The sequence below is a fragment of the Bos javanicus genome, chromosome 21, assembly GCF_032452875.1.
Source record: "Bos javanicus breed banteng chromosome 21, ARS-OSU_banteng_1.0, whole genome shotgun sequence".
Lineage (NCBI taxonomy): Eukaryota > Metazoa > Chordata > Mammalia > Artiodactyla > Bovidae > Bos > Bos javanicus.
The window spans coordinates 21,927,661-21,944,691 of record NC_083888.1 but is presented as its reverse complement, the minus strand read 5'-3'; the positions used below and the strand labels follow the sequence as shown (position 1 = coordinate 21,944,691).

The 17,031-nt window shown below is 41.0% G+C and overlaps 1 protein-coding gene and 1 long non-coding RNA gene across 2 annotated transcripts in view; one reads left to right on the top strand and one right to left on the bottom strand.

Annotated features, from left to right (window-relative positions):
* LOC133233918 (uncharacterized) overlaps positions 1-6,344 on the bottom strand; it is a 32,682-nt gene extending 26,338 nt beyond the window's left edge. Inside the window, exon 1 of the long non-coding RNA XR_009731917.1 lies at positions 6,250-6,344. This is a non-coding gene — a long non-coding RNA (uncharacterized LOC133233918). The remainder of the gene's footprint in view (positions 1-6,249) is intronic.
* A 100-nt stretch (positions 6,345-6,444) lies between these two features.
* The window catches only part of SEC11A (SEC11 homolog A, signal peptidase complex subunit), a 33,241-nt gene continuing 22,654 nt past the window's right edge, over positions 6,445-17,031 (top strand). Inside the window, exon 1 of the mRNA XM_061394035.1 lies at positions 6,445-6,780. Coding sequence (XP_061250019.1) covers positions 6,730-6,780 — 51 coding nt within the window. The 5' untranslated portion in view covers positions 6,445-6,729. The remainder of the gene's footprint in view (positions 6,781-17,031) is intronic.

Genomic DNA, 17,031 nt, shown 5'->3' with positions numbered 1-17,031 from the left:
TATGCCATGGATATTATGCAATGTCCAGCAGTATCTGTTTCTTTCAACAATATCTTTTGATAAAGGACTTTTGCCAAAATCTTATTTAGTTTTCTTACTGAGCTATTAATCATTAACATTGTGACTGACTTTAAAAGCTTTTTGGCAAAAATGTGACTTGTCACTGTTTTGGCTATAAAAAGCATAGCTTCAAAGTATAGCTTTATAGTTTTGATCTTTAGCGAGAAATTTTATCAAAGTTATATTAGTATTATTTTGTGGGTTTTTCTTCCTCTAGAAAAAGGTTTTTTGGTTATCAGATTGGCCATTATAAAAAAAGGGACTAAAATCTCACAGATTTAGTTGACACTTTTGATCAAATCTCATAAGCTATGGAATGAAACACACGTGATGCACTGGGAATCAGGGGCAAATAGACAACCAGTTTATCTAATTTATTTATTAAACATTTTCATAAGAGTATAAAAAAATGTAAAAATTAGAGTATAGTTAATTTACAATATTGTGTTTGTTTTAGGTGTACAGCAAAGTGAACCCATTATACATATACAACATACCTGTATCTACTCTTTTTTAGATTCTTTTCCCATAGAAGTCATTAGAGTATTAAGCAGAGTTCCCTGTGCTATACAGTAGGTCCTTATTAGTTATCTATTTTATATATAGTGGTGTGTACATGGCAATCTGCATCTCCCAACTTATCCCTCTTGCTTTCTTTTCCCCGCTTGTAACCATACATTTGTTTTCTACTGCCAGTTTAATAAAACATACTTCTTAGAGGCTTATCATATGTCTATTACCACCGTTCTTTTTCAGCTGCTCATCATAATTCATTACACTTGTGGGTTACCCAGTCCCAGTGCAGTCAGATTCACCCAGTATATATATTTGCACTGGATTCCTGGGCAATGTTTCATTTACAACTTTTTTTCTGAGTTTGAACATATTCAGCATCCTGATTTAATCAACTTTCAACTAACTGATTTGAATTAATGAGCCGTTTTTGTTAGTTGAAAATAAAATGTAATACAGTGAAATTTCAAATTTAACACATAAACACTTATCATGAAACAATACATTAGAGTAACTGCATCCTACCAACTGAACATTAGCTGAGACAAACTATAGAGCAAACACAACCTAAAGAGTGAAATGACTATTGAGATGCAACATGATGTCTGAGAAAATCATAATTAGTCTGACATTTAAAGTTTATAAAGTAGGGTACTTCCCCAGTGGTCCAGTGGCCAAGACTCCATGCTCCCCATGCAGGGGGCCCAGGTGTGATCCCCGGTCAGGGAATTAAATTCCACATGCCATGGGACAAATAATCCCCTATATTACAACTACTGAGCCCTCGTACCCTCGAGCCCATGCTCGGAAACTAGAGTAGCCCCTGCTGGCCGCAACTACACAAAGCCTGTGCCCAGTGACGAAGACACAGTGCAACCAAAAATACATTAAGTAAATAAATTAAAAAAAAAAACAAACACATATGAAGAAAGTTAGGTACTGTTAAGAAGGCTGGGGAGAGATGAATGGACAAGAAAATGTCCTTGCCTTCATGGAGCTTATGTCTATTTTCCTCCACAGGCCTTCCTAATTTTGAGAAATCAGGGGTTCATATTTTGACTCAATAGGTGTGGTTTATCTATGTACAATAGCTGGAGATACCCAACACACACACATATTTTAAATTCAACAAATATTTGTTGGGTGCCCAATGTTTGTCAGCTTGTGCATTCGCCACTGGAAATTTAACAACAAACAAGAAGTCAATGGTTCTTTTTTCTTTTTTGTAACAGCTTTATTGTGATATAATTCACATACCATACAGCTCACCAATTTGAAGTATACAATTCAGTGAGGAGCTACTCCACATTCAAGGTCAGGAGGGGCAGCCATGAGGAGATACCCCTCGTCCAAGGTAAGGAACAGTAGCTGCGCTTTGCTGGAGCAGCCGTGAAAAGATACCCCATGTCCAAGGTAAGAGAAACCCAAGTAAGACGGTAGGTGCTGCGAAAGAGCATCAGAGGGCAGACACTGAAACCATAATCACAGAAAACTAGCCAATCTGATCACACGGACCACAGCCTTGTCTAACTCAAAGAAACTAAGCCATGCCGTGTGGGGCCACCTAAGACGGGCAGGTCATGGTGGAGAGGTCTGACAGAATGTGGTCCACTGGAGAAGGGAATGGCAAACCACTTCAGTATTCTTGCCTTGAGAACCCCATGAACAGTATGAAAAGGCAAAATGATAGGATACTGAAAGAGGAACTCCCCAGATTGGTAGGTGCCCAATATGCTACTGGAGATCAGTGGAGAAATAACTCCAGAAAGAACGAAGGGATGGAGCCAAAGCAAAAACAATATTAGTTGTGGATGTGACTGGTGATAGACGCAAGGTCCGATGCTGTAAAGAGCAATATTGCATAGGAACCTGAATGTCAGGTCCATGAATCAAGGCAAATTGGAAGTGGTCAAACAGGAGATGGCAAGAGTGCACATCGACATTCTAGGAATCAGCGAACTAAGATGGACTGGAATGGGTGAATTTAACTCAGATGACCATTATATCTACTACTGTGGGCAGGAATCCCTCAGAAGAAATGGAGTAGGCATCATGGTCAACAAAAGAGTCCGAAATGCAGTACTTGGATGCAATCTCAAAAATGACAGAATGATCTCTGTTTGTTTCCAAGGCAAACCATTCAATATTACGGTAATCCAAGCCTATGTCCAAACCAGTAACACTGAAGAAGCTGAAGTTGAATGGTTCTATGAAGACCTACAAGACCTTTTAGAACTAACACAAAAAAGATGTCCTTTTCATTATAGGGGACTGGAATGCAAAAGTAGGAAGTCAAGAAACACCTGGAGTAACAGGCAAATTTGGCCATGGAGTATGGAATGAAGCAGGGCAAAGGCTAATAGAGTTTTGCCAAGAGAACGCACTGGTCATAGCAAACACTCTCTTCCAACAACACAAGAGAAGACTCTACAAATGGACATCACCAGATGGTCAACACCAAAATCAGATTGATTATATTCTTTGCAGCCAAAGATGGAGAAGCTCTATATGGTCAGCAAAAACAAGACAGAGAGCTGACTGTGGCTCAGATCATGAACTCTTTATTGCCGAATTCAGACTTAAAATGAAGAAAGTAGGAAAAACCACTAGACCATTCAGGTATGACCTAAATCAAATCCCTTATGATTATACAGTGGAAGTGAGAAATAGATTTAAGGGACTAGATCTGATAGATAGAGTGCCTGATGAACTATGGATGGAGGTTCGTGACACTGTACAGGAAACAGGGATCAAGATCATCCCCATGGAAAAGAAGTGCAAAAAAAAAAAAAAAAAAGGCTGTCTGAGGAGGCCTTACAAATAGCTGTGAAAAGACGAGAAGTGAAAAGCAAAGGAGAAAAAGAAAGATATAAGCATCTGAATGCAGAGTTCCAAAGAATAGCAAGGAGAGATAAGAAAGCCTTCCTCAGCAATCAATGCAAAGAAATAGAGGAAAACAACAGAATGGGAAAGACTAGAGATCTCTTCAAGAAAATCAGAGATACCAAGGGAATATTTCATGCAAAGATGGGCTTGATAAAGGACAGAAATGGTATGGACCTAACAGAAGCATAAGATATTAAGAAGAGGTGGCAAGAATACACACAAGGACTGTACAAAAAAGAGCTTCACAACCAAGATAATCAGGATAGTGTGATCACTCACCAAGAGACAGACATCCTGGAATGTGAAGTCAAGTGGGCCTTAGAAAGCATCACTATGAACAAAGCTAGTGGAGGTGATGGAATTCCAGTTGAACTATTTCAAATCTTGAAAGATGATGCTGTGAAAGTGCTGCACTCAATATGCCAGCAAATTTGGAAAACTCAGCAGTGGCCACAGGACTGGAAAAGGTCAGTTTTCATTCCAATGCCAAAGAATGCTCAAACTACAGCACAATGGCACTCATCTCACATGCTAGTAACTGCTAAGTCACTTCAGTCGTGTCCGACTCTGTGCGACCCCATAGACGGCAGCCCACCAGGCTCCCCTGTCCCTGGGATTCTCCAGGCAAGAATGCTGGAGTGGGTTGCCATTTCCTTCTCCAATGCATGAAAGTGAAAAGTGAAAGTGAAGTTGCTCAGTCGTGTCCGACTCTTCGCGACCCCATGGACTGCAGCCTTCCAGGCTCCTCCATCCATGGGATTTTCCAGGCAAGAGTACTGGAGTGGGGTGCCATTGCCTTCTCCACACGCTAGTAAAGTAATGCTCAAAATTCTCTAAGCCAGGCTTCAGCAGTACATGAAGCGTGAATTTCCTGATGTTCAAGCTGGTTTTAGAAAAGGCAGAGGAACCAGAGATCAAATTGCCAACATCCACTGGATCATCGAAAAAGCAAGAGAGTTCCAGAAAAACATCTATTTCTGCTTTATTGACTATGCCAAAGCCTTTGACTGTGTGGATCACAATTAAACTGTGGAAAATTCTTCAAGAGATGGGCATACCAGACCACCTGACCTGCCTCTTGAGAAACCTACATGCAGGTCAGGAAGCAACAGTTAGAACTGGACATGGAACAACAGACTGGTTTCAAATAGGAAAATGAGTACATCAAGGCTATATATTGTCACCCTGCTTATTTAACTTATATGCAGAGTACGTCATGAGAAACGCTGGGCTGGAAGAAACACAAGCTGGAATCAAGATTGCCGGGAGAAATATCAATAACCTCAGATATGCAGATGACACCACCCTTATGGCAGAAAGTGAAGAGGAACTCAAAAGCCTCTTGATGAAAGTGAAAGTGGAGAGTGAAAAAGTTGGTTTACAGCTCAACATTCAGAAAACTAAGATCATGGCATCTGGTCCCATCACTTCATGGGAAATAGATGGGGAAACAGTGGAAACAGTGTCAGACATTATTTTTTTGTGCTCCAAAATCAATGCAGATGGTGACTGCAGCCATGAAATTAAGATGCTTACTCCTTGGAAGCAAAGTTATGACCAACCTAGATAGCATATTCAAAAGCAGAGACATTACTTTGTCAACAAAGGTCCGTCTAGTCAAGGCTATGGTTTTTCCAGTGGTAATGTATGGATGTGAGAGTTGGACGGTGAAGAAAGCTGAGCGCCAAAGAACTGATGCTTTTGAACTGTGGTGTTGGAGAAGACTCTTGAGAATCCCTTGGACTGCAAGGAGATCCAACCAGTCCATTCCTAAGGAGATTAGTCCTAGGTGTTCATTGGAAGGTCTGATGCTAAAGCTGAAACTCCAATACTTTGGCCACCTCATGTGAAGAGTTGACTCACTGGAAAAGACCCTGATGGTGGGAGGGATTGGGGGCAGGAGAAGAAGGGGACGACAGAGGATGAGATGGGTGGATGGCATCACCAACTCGATGGACATGAGTCTGAGTGAACTCCGAGAGTTGGTGATGGACAGGGAGGCCTGGTGTGCTGTGATTCATGGGGTGGCAAAGTGTGGGACACGACTTAGTGACTGAACTGAACTGAACTCAATTGAGAGTTGTATAACTATCACCACAATCAATTTTAGAACATTTTCAACACCTCCCCCCCAAAAGAAACCCCATACCCACTAGCATCACCTCCCACTTTACCTAACCCTCCCAGCCCTCTGCAGCCACTGCTTTTTGTCTTTATGGATTTGGCTATTCCGGACATTTTACATAAAATTCATGGTCGTTGGTGATTGGCTTCTTTCATTAAGAACCAATGTTTTCAGAATCTAATATTTTTAAAGGTTCATCTGTGTCACAATATTTCTGTTTCTAAATAATATTAAATTGTATGGATATACCATATTTTGTTCATCCCTTTATAAGTTGATGAATCCATCCGTCATCCATTAGGTGCTCAGTCGTGTCTGACTCTTTGGGACCCCGTAGACTGTAGCCCGCCAGGGTCCTCTGTCCATGGGATTCTCTAAGCAACACTGGAGTGGGCAGCCATTCTTTTCTCCAGGGGATTTTCCTGACCCAGGCATCAAACCCAGGTATCCGCATTGCAGGCAGATTCTTTACCATCTGAGCTACCAGGGAAGCCCCATGGTTTGGCAGTTTTCTCCTCTTGTTTCCCTCTCACTTCTGGGTTTGGTTGTTTTTAATCCTATCAGATTTTCTCTGCAACTAAGAGCTTCTTAAACTCCTGAAAGCTTCAGGCAGTGCTCTGCAAGTCACAGCCTCCGCCCTAACCCAAGAGCACTTATGGAAATACCTCAGTCGTCAGTTTCCCGTAGCTCAGGACAAGTCCAGCGCCACACCCAGACTCGCGGCCCGGGCTTGAACTGAGGCTGGCCACTCAGGGGCCGTTTCTGCCCGCGGAGACACGGTTCCCTATTGGCCAGGCGTGCGCTAGGTCCCGCCTTCCGGAGGTTGCAAAGTGGTCTCCTATCTAACCCTGAGCGGCCACCTCAGTGTGGGGCCGCGAGGATGAGCGCGGGAAGTGGGCTTCAGCAGACGAGCTCCAGGAGGTTCGAGAGCCTCCTTCAGCGAGGCCAGGCCAGGAGACTGGTCGGGAGTCCCTTTGTCCCCTCGTCGCGCTGAGGGGGCGGGGCCGCGCCGGTTCCACCCCGGAAGCGGAAGCGCGGGCACCGCGGGGTCCTGTCCAGTGTGCGCTTGGCTCGTGCGCCAGCCGTTCCTCCCGCCGGTCACATCGCGCCCTCTCTTCTTCCCGTGTCCCCTCGCCGGCCCTGCCATGCTGTCTCTAGATTTTTTGGACGATGTGCGGCGGATGAACAAGCGGCAGGTGAGCTTGGCCGCCCACCGTTCCCCTTGTACCTTCCACTGTTGCCCCGCGGACCTCTGGGCCCCAGTGTGAGGGCCTGAGCGGGTCTGACGCCTGGACTCTTCCATCTCTTTGTGGATTCTGTGTCCAGAGATAGCTTTATCCACTCGCTGTTTTAGCCCTTGGCTGAGACTGGGCCTTCTCCGGGCGGAGCGGGAAGCCTGATCGTCACGTTCCATTGCCCATAATGAGACAGGGAAGCAAGTGCAAACCGTAGGGCTCTTTGTAAGTGGGAGTTGGGGTTGCTTATTGTGTTAGACTGGATAAGGCGGCAAACTTCAATCGCAGTGACTTCCGATGGATTCCGGCAACTGGGTTTAGTAGTGCACTGCTTCTCTGGCTTCTGGGATGCTCGAGGAGACGGTTATAGGCCTCACAAAAGCCATTCTACGTTGAGCCCGTTGTACAGCTGGGCCCCAGCGGTCTGTACTGACTTCCTGGAACCACCTTCGAGGTCAGAGTTGAAACAGTTACTCTGCTTGCCCTCGAGTCCACTTTAGCGTTAAGGTGTACCTCAGAATATTAGTGGTACAGGGATCTTGAAACTTACATTTCCTGATTTTTGTCCTTAAACCTTACTCCATCCTGAACTTAGAGATCATATTCCGGATACTACTGTTGCAATTATTTGTTGTTGTTTAGTCGTTTCTGTCGTGTCCGACTCTTTTGCGACCCCATGGACAGTAGCCCGCCAGGCTCCTCTGTCCATGGGGTTTCCCAGGCAAGAATACTGGAGTGGGTTGCCATTTCCTTCTCCAGGATATCTTCTCGGATCAGAGATGGAACCCGTGTCTCCTGCAGTGGCAGGCAGATTCTTTACCACTGAGACACCTGGGAAGCCCTGTAATTATTTAGTCATTGGAAAAAGTTGCTTCTTTTTGTCTTCGAGGTCAGTAGTGTCTGCAGAGCCTAGTTTTGCTTGCCTCGGACCTTTTTACAGTAGTTTGCTGTTAAGAAGGATCCTGATGTCACTATTAAAGGTTTTTCTCTTGGACTTATATTTTGCAGTTTATAATTACCATTTAGGGAAGAAAATATGCACCCTCCCCTTATTCCCCTTCAGACCTCAGCTACCTCAGTGTTACCTCCTCTTAGACATGTTTCCTGCTTCCTTCAGTCATAATTGATCTTTCCTTTTCAAATTGCACGACGTTTATGACTTTATAACATTTAAAATTCTCACTTGAATAGTGTTTTTTCATCCATATCTGAATTTCTAGGTGCCACAGACATTTCTCTGGAGAAATTCTTATTTGGGGCCTCTATTGTTCCCTATGCTAGGTTCAGTGAGAAAAATGCAAAGATAAGTAAGACAGACTCTGACCTTCAAGGAGCATCAATATGTAGAAAATGACTAAGGCAGAACAGTAACTATTTTGAGCTCTTGCTATATGTGGAGTGCATTATATACCTGTGAGGTAGGTCATTTTATGCCCATTATACAGGTGAAGAAAATGAGCAGCCTACCAGAGATTGTTAGGACGGGATGGGAAGGATTGGATTGCATGGGGATGGGGTGAGGAAAAGTTAGAAATGAAGTTTTACCTGCACAGAGTATCTGAGGAAAAAATTGATGGTGATTATAGGTACTGAGGGGTTTCCCTGGTGGCTCAGCGGTAAAGAATCTGCCTGCAGTGCAGGAGACTAGGGTTCAGTCCCTGGGTTGGGCAGATCCCCTGGAGGAGGGCATGCCTACCCACTCCAGTGTTCTTGCTTGGAGAATCCCATGGGCAGAGAAGCCTGATGGGCTACACAGTCCATACAGTCGCAAAGAGTTGAACTCCACTCAAGTGACTGAGTATGCATGCATGCATACATACTGAGAGCTTACTAGATAAAAAGAGGGAAACTAGAAGTTTCATTAAATGTTTGATTAATTTGAGTTGTAATTATTTTTTAACAGAGGAATACTTTAATATAGTAAACTCCATCCATTTAAAGTGTTATCAGCTGAGGGAATCCCCTGACAGTCCAGTGGTTAGGACTCGGCATTATCACTGCTGATGGCCCGGGATCCATCCCTGGTCTGGAAATAAGATTTCAGAAGCCGCCCGGCAAGGCCAGAAAAAAAAAAATGTATCAGTTGATAAGTTTCTACAGTTATGTACATACATTACAGTAAAGATATAGAACATTTCTATCACCCACGAGATCCCTTGTAGTTCATCTCTCTAACACTTGGAAACCACTGATTTGCTTTTTGTCAGTATCAATGGGTTTGTTTTATAGAAGTGGAACCAGAGTATGTATTCTTTTGAGCTTTGAGTTTTAATTGATTTTTAACTTGTGTGTGCTAAATCACTTCAGTCATGTCCAACTCTCTTCATCCCTATGAACTGTAGCCCTCCAGGCCCCCCTGTGTGTTCACTGTATGTAATTTTTTTTCTGTCTGCTTCACAATTTTCAGAATTAAAGTGTTTCACTACCTTCATGGCATCCAATAAGCTGTTGCCAGATTAATGTCTTCTCTCCTGTCCTCAAACTTCAGTAGATCCTATTGTAAGTTAAAGTCCCAAGCCCCTTAGAATGGCATTTGCAATAAGTCCTAGTCATTTTACAGTCTGCTCTTTCTCTCTCTCTCTCTCTTGTAAACTGGGGTTTAATTTTCCTGCCTATTTCATTTCACTGTGTGTATGAACATGGTTCTATTCAAACTTTGTGTACTTAACTGTCTTGAGAACTCCCCTTGTATTATTTCTGAGTCTTTGTGTACTGCCCTAGACTGTTCAGTTCAGTCGCCCAGTCATGTCTGACTCTTTGCGACCCCATGAATCGCAGCACTCCAGGCCTCCCTGTCCATCACCAACTCGCGGAGTTCACTCAGACTCATGTCCATCGAGTTGGTGATGCCATCCACCCATCTCATCCTCTGTCGTCGCCTTCTCTTCCTGCCCCCAATCCCTCCCAGCATCAGGGTCTTTTCCAATGAGTCAACTCTGCCCATGAGGTGGCCAAAGTACTGGAGTTTCAGCTTCAGCATCAGACCTTCCAATGAACACCCAGGACTGATCTCCTTTAGGATGGATTGGCTGGATCTCCTTGCAGTCCAAGGGACTCTCAAGAGTCTTCTTCAGTACCATAGTTCAAAAGCATCAGTTCTTCGGCTCTCAGCTTTCTTCACTGTCCAACTCTCACATTCATACATGACTACTGGAAAAACCATAGCCTTGACTAGATGGACCTTTGTTGGCAAAGTAATGTCTTTGCTTTTAAATATGCTATCCAGGTTGGTCATAACTTTCCTTCCAAGGAATAAGGATCACCTAGAATATTAGGTGATCTCTAGAGCCCTTTTAACTGTTATGTACTATTTTATTTGTCTTCTCCCCTTTACATTGTGGCTCTTTTACTGTAATATCAGAGCACAGCTTTTCTGTGGCTTTCCTTAATCCACAAGCCTTGATTTGTAGTTTGCCCATTTCTGTGGTGTAAATACTTCCACTATGGCCAATTTCAAGCTACTGACATGACATCACTGAATATTGAATTAGGAAGAAATGTAGTAGGATGCAACTATAATTTCCACCTTATGAATAAAATTTAAAAAATAATCTCAAGAACATAGATAATAGTAAAATGTAATAAAATAATTAGAAACTGATGAATTTAGATTATTTGTTAACTTTGTTTTTAAAGTAATTGTACTAATTTTTATAACACTGTGTTTAACAATCAGCTTGCAAGATTCCTCAGAATTTAGCAAGTTGGTTCCATCACTCCTCTGGTTGTAGGTTAATTTCTTAATGCCCATTGAGATAGCCTTTGTGCGCAGAAAAGCCTGTTTAGAATTCTTGTATTTTTTAAAAAACCTCAATTTATAACGGCTAAAATTTAAAAACTAAGTTCTTAAATCTTTTAGAATCAGTTTTCAAATCTTATCCCATTGAAAGTCTAGCAGCTTTTTTTTTTGGCACACCACGAGGCCCGTGGGATCTTAGTTTCCCGACCAGGTATTGAACCTGGGCACTTGGCAGTGAGATCACAGGGCCCTGACCACTGGGCTTCCAGGGACTTCCCAGGTCTAGCAAATTTTAAGAATCACTTTTAAGGGCCTTTGAATATTTAGGCTAATTTGTAAACAGACATCTTAAAAACATTACATTTGATTTATAAATTTAAAGAATTTCCTTTTTAAGAAGGTTTGTTGAATAATCAACCTTCTTAAAAAGGAAATTCTTTAAATTTGAATGTAATATATAAATAGTAAGCTTTCTGATTAAAAAATAAATCTATAACAATTGTACATTTTGAATTAAAATTGCAAACCTGACCTACTTTAATAGGTCAGATTCTCTTTAAATGTTACAAAAACTTAAGATTCCAAATATGCAGAGTCCTTAACATAAGAGTATTAACACTACATAATTTCCTTTAAGCATTTCTGTGCTTAATTGTAAATTTTCCTGGAGTGAAAAGATGATTATTTGCTAAATAAGTATGTTATGCCAAATTTTTATATTACTTTTATCTGTAATTCTCTATTTGCTATGAATTTTTGTTTTTGTTTTTTGCTGAGAATTCTTAATGACCAGAGGACTTTGGTCAGCCTGATTGGATCCGTGTTTGAACCCTGATGGACTAGTCTGACTGTCACAGAATTTCCTTTTAGTGTCTTCTTAGGTCTTTTCCTTTACTTGATTGAACTTGGCATTTCTTTGGATTTTAATTATCTGTATGTTTTCCTACCAAAATCTGAAGACTTTAAGACTTGGCACAATCCTTTCTTTTGTTGTCTTTCTTTAAGAGAAAAAATATTTTGGCCGTGCCCATGAAGCATGTGGGATCTTTGACCAGGAGTTGAACCCCTGCCCCCTGCAGTGGAAGGGCAGAATCTTAACCACAGGACCACCAGGGAAGTCCCTCTTTTTATATCTATCTTTTAGGATCACTTAACTCTTAATGGCTACTGTAGTGATTTCTGGTTGAATTGCAGATATTTTTGGTAACTTTTTCTTTTTAATAAATTGGCCCTCTAGTGAAGCACACAGAAGCCTAGATTCTTCTTAGACTTGGACCTAATATGAGCAAGTGTACTGCAAATAGGACGCATATACAAGACCGAGGACAGATCCATTACTTTTTTTAATTATTGAAAGCTAATCTGGTCTTGTTTAGGATCGGGAAAATCTTTTTCACTAGCAGGGTATTAAATACAGAGAGTTGTCAACTGGTAAAAGATGCTCGACAGAGGGGACGACAGAGGATGAGATGGCTGGATGGCATCACTGACTCGATGGACGTGAGTCTGGGTGAACTCTGGGAGTTGGTGATGGACAGGGAGGCCTGGCATGCTGCCATTCATGGGGTCGAAAAGAGTTGAACACGACTGAGCAACTGAACTGAACTGAACTGAACTGAAAAGATGCTCAACCACTAAAATGGGTAAAAGAGGACTCTTAAGGGGTTCAGAAATAGTGTGTGCAGAAACCAGTAATTATGCCTTCTAGGATAAGGGAGTTAACAAAGAACTAGCAGAATACCTCCCTCCAAGCCTCTTCCTAACCTGAGATAACAGACTTCTTTAGAGAGGGTGTGGCTGCCACAGGGACATGCAGTGACATTTGCAGGAGCAGTGAGCTGGAACTGGTCCATAGAAGCGGCCTACTGAGAGGCTGAGAAATTTGCCAGTGTGTGTGGGCAGGAGCCAGTCTGTGATGGTCTCCGAGGTGAGCACTTGCAGACTTCCTGTACTCAGATCTACTGGCTACCTGGTGAAATACAAACACTCCATGGGAAGAGAAGTCCCTCCCACTCCCTGTCATCTTGCAGCGGCCCTGCAGTGCCTTTGTTAAGAAAAACGTAAATCCTTGAGGCAGTGGGAAAAGGTGCCCTTGTTTACAGGGCTCAGCCTAGTAACACAGAAGGATGGATTTGGCACTGAAAGACAATGAATTTATAATGTCTACTCTTCCGCTGTTCTCTCAGGCCAGCCACTTCAGATGATGGAGGACACATAAGACCAGTGAAATTCATGACTGTGGACCCATGTGACCGTTGTGCTTTAATTACCTGTAGAATAAGTTTCCTGATCAGAAGCAGTGTTGTATGGAATATCACAATGAGTCATAGGCATTCTGTAAATTCATGGGTGGTGGTTTTGATGGAAATACTGAAGACAAGGAAGACAGATCTGTGGCTGTGGTGGCTTAATTGCTAAGTTGTGTCCAACTCTCTGTGACCCCATGAACTGTAGCCTATGAAGCTCTTCTGTCCATGGGGTTTCCCAAGCAAGAATATTGGAGCGGGTTGCCATTTCCTTCCTCAGGGGATCTTCCTGACCCAGAGATCAAACCCAGGTCTCCTGCACTGCAGGGAGATTCTTTACTGGTGAGCCACTAGGGAAGCCCTCTGTATCGAGTCTATTCTAGAAAGAAGAAGGTGTCAGGAATGGTGGCATTGTTGGTCTTTGCAGTTGGCAGTCTAGGCACTCAACATTGGCTAGAACCAAGTTGGTCTTGGTGAGTGAAAGTCCATGTTGCTAACCTTCATCTTGGCTGTTATAGCCACTTGATCATGAGTCCATTGGTTAAGAGACATGGGTGGCTGGGGAAAGAGGCTGACTGACACTGTGATATACTGCACTACACGTAAAATTATGGTTTGAATCTAGAGAATCACTTCAATAAGAAGAAAGGAGAGGACAGCAAGAGCCAAGCCAGATCATGGAAGGCCCTCTGTACTTAGGGGTTTGGAATTTATCCTATAGGTGGGAAGAGAAGATTTTGAGCAGACAGCTCAATAATTTTATTTTCACTTTACGAACAATAATTATATATTGGTGGACGAACTAGAAAGATGTACTAGAGATAGAACTGTCGTATTGCCTCAGTAGTGTGGATAAGTGGAGATGAGATGTGAAGTAAGGCAGTAGTCATAGAAGAGGTGGATGAAACTGGAGCCTATTATACAGAGTGAAGTAAGCCAGAAGGAAAAACACCAATACAGTATACTAACACATATATATGAAATTTAGAAAGATGGTAACAATAACCTGGTGTACGAGACAGCAAAAGAGACACTGATATATAGAACAGTCTTATGGACTCTGTGGGAGAGGGAGAGGGTGGGAAGATTTGGGAGAATGGCGTTGAAACATGTAAAATATCATGTAAGAAACGAGTTGCCAGTCCAGGTTCGATGCAATGTACTGGATGCTTGGGGCTAGTGCACTGGGACGACCCAGAGGGATGGTATGGGGAGGGAGGAGGGTTCAGGATGGGGAACACATGTATACCTGTGGCGGATTCATTTTGATATTTGGCAAAACTAATACAATTATGTAAAGTTTAAAAATAAAAAAAAAAAAAAATAATAAAGCCAGTGGGTTGGATGTGAGAGATGTTGGGAAGGTAAAATTTAGAGGACTTACATGGATGGTGGGACTAATCACTAAGCTAGAGTATATGGAGGGAGGTAGAAGAAAAGGATTGAGTTCAGCTCTGTACGGGTTGAATTTAAAGTGTCTATGTAACACCTGGGTGATTTTCAGTAAATAACTGGATATACTTACCAACTGGATAGAATTGGTCTGGTCTGGAGAAGAGATTTGGGTGATACATGCTGATATGTGATGATTGAATCTATGAATAAACAAGACTGCAGAGTGGAAAGAGAGGGCAAAGGTTGGACTCCTAGAACACTGTATTTAATGGGATGTCAGAGAAGAGGTCAGGTTCTGAGGTTGGTGACACAGAAACCAAGGGATCAGGGAGTGAGAAGAAGTTAATCAAGTGCCAAGTGTCTCAGAAAAACAAGGTAGTTAAAATAAGATCATAGACTCCCTCCTCCTGCTTTTTAATGAATAAATAGTTGATGTATTTACATTGTTCTCCCCTACCCTCACAAAAAGTGAAAGTCACTTTTTCCTATAGTCTTGCCAGCATTGTGTTTTCAGACTTTTAGATTTTTTCCATTCTAATAAATGAAAAGTGGTATATCAGGACAGCTTACTTGTATTTTGCTCATTATGAGTTTGGTTGAGCATATTTTCATGTGATTTTGGAGTTTATATTTCATTTTCCATGAGCTAGCAGTTCATAACACTTTGCCTATTTTCCTTTTGAATCATTGTTATTGATTTCTAGGATCTCTTTATAGGACGATTAGTCTTTTGTTTTATATGTATATAGTAAATATTTTCTCCCAGTTTGTCATTTGTCTTTTGATTTAGCTTATAGTATAATTTGCCATGCATAATTGTTGGATTTTTTTTTTTTTTTTGGTTATTTGCTCTTTATATTGTTTTGGGTAGTCAAATTTACCATTTTTTCTTCATGGCTCCTGGATTTCAGGTCAATTTAAAAAATTTCTCTTGCTCCAAGGCTTTCGTACTTTTTTTTTTTGGTGTGGACCATTTTTAAAATCTTTATTGAATTTTTTGCAATATTGCTTCTGTTTTATCTTTTGGCCACAAGGCATATGGGATCTTAGCTCCCTGAGCAGGGATCGAACCCTCACCCCCTGTGTTGGAAGGTGGCTAACCACTGTGTTAACCCCTTGTATTCACCACTGGACCTCCAGGGACATCCTGGCCTTTCCCACTTTGTTTTCTTCTGTTACTTTTGTAAATATGTGCCTTTAAAAAAAAACAACACTTTATTGGCATATAATGTATAAAATTCACCCATTTTAAGTGTAGAGTTCATGGGTTTTAGTACATTTATAGGGCTGTGCACCTACCACCACAGTCCGTTTTTAGGATATTTTCATCATCCCAGATCCTGTGTGTCCTTTTAGTCAATGCCTATTTCCACTCCCAGCCCCAGACATCCACTAATCTGCTTTGAATCTCTATAATTTACCTTTACTAGATATTTTATTATTTTATTTAATTTTTTAATCAACAATTGGCTTTTAGTAAATCAAAGCAGACATTTTATATAAATGGAATACTGTAAAATTCAACAAAATCCTTTTGTAGCTGGTTGTTTTCATTTCACATAATTTTGTAAAATTGTGAAATACACTTAACAAAATTTTCTATCCTAACCATTTTTACTTTATTTATTTTTTAAATTGAAATGTAGTCGATTAACAATGTGTTAGTTGCAGGTGTATAGCAAAGAGATTCAGTTACACATATATATATGTCTTCTTTTTCAGAGTCAAATTGATTTGTTTTTCTTTACTGTTTTTCTGTTTTCTATTTCACTTATTTCTACTCCTAATTTTAGTATTTCTTTTCTGTGAGTTACTTTGGATTTCATTTGAGTTTTCCTAGTGTTTTAAGTTGGAAACTTAATTTGGGAAATCTACAAATATTTGAAAATTAAACAGTGCATTTCTAAATAACTCATGGGTCAAAGGAGAATCACAGGGAAATTGCAAAATATTTTGAACTGAATAAAAACCAAAACACAACTTATAATTTGAGACCTTTCTGTTTTTCTTAACATAGGATTTACTGCTATAAAATTCCCTCTACATACTATCAGTGCATCCCACAGATTTTGAAATATTGTATTTTTATTCTCTTGATTTCTTCTACCATGGGTGATTTTAGAAGTATCTTATTTGATTTCTAAACATTTGGGGCAGTTTTTCAGGTATCTTTGTGTTACTGATTTCTATTTTCGTGCCATTGTGATTGGAGAATACTCTTCGCATAATTCAGATTCCTTTCTATTTATTGAGACTTGTTTTGTGGTCTTGAATATGGTCTGTCTTTCTGAACAGTCTGTGTACTTAAAAGGAATGTGTATCTGCTCTTGTTGGACAGAAGGTTCTGTAAATATCAGTTAGGTCAAATTGGTTGGTAGTGTTGTTCAAATCTTTTCTATGCTTATTGATTTTTTTTTTTATCTTCTTGCTGTATCAGTTATTGAGAGGGGATATTGACATTTTGGACTGTAACTGTGAGTTTGTCTATTTCTTGAATTCTTTTCCATTATGTTTTATCACAAGATACTGAATATAGTTCCCTGTGCTGTACATTAGGACCTGGTTAGCCATTCTGAATGTAATGGTTTGCATCTACCAAACCCCGAACTTCAGTCCATCCCTCGCTCTCCCTCTGCTTCTTGCGGGAGAGTGTATTCTTTATGTCTGTGAGTCAGTTTGTGCTTAAATAGGTTCATTTGTGCCATATTTTAGATTCCACATATAAGTGATATCATTTCATATTTGTCTTTCTCTTTCTGACTTACTTCACTTGGTATGATAATCTCCAGCTGCATCTTGAAATAGTTTTTTATTACCATGACTTTAGTTTCA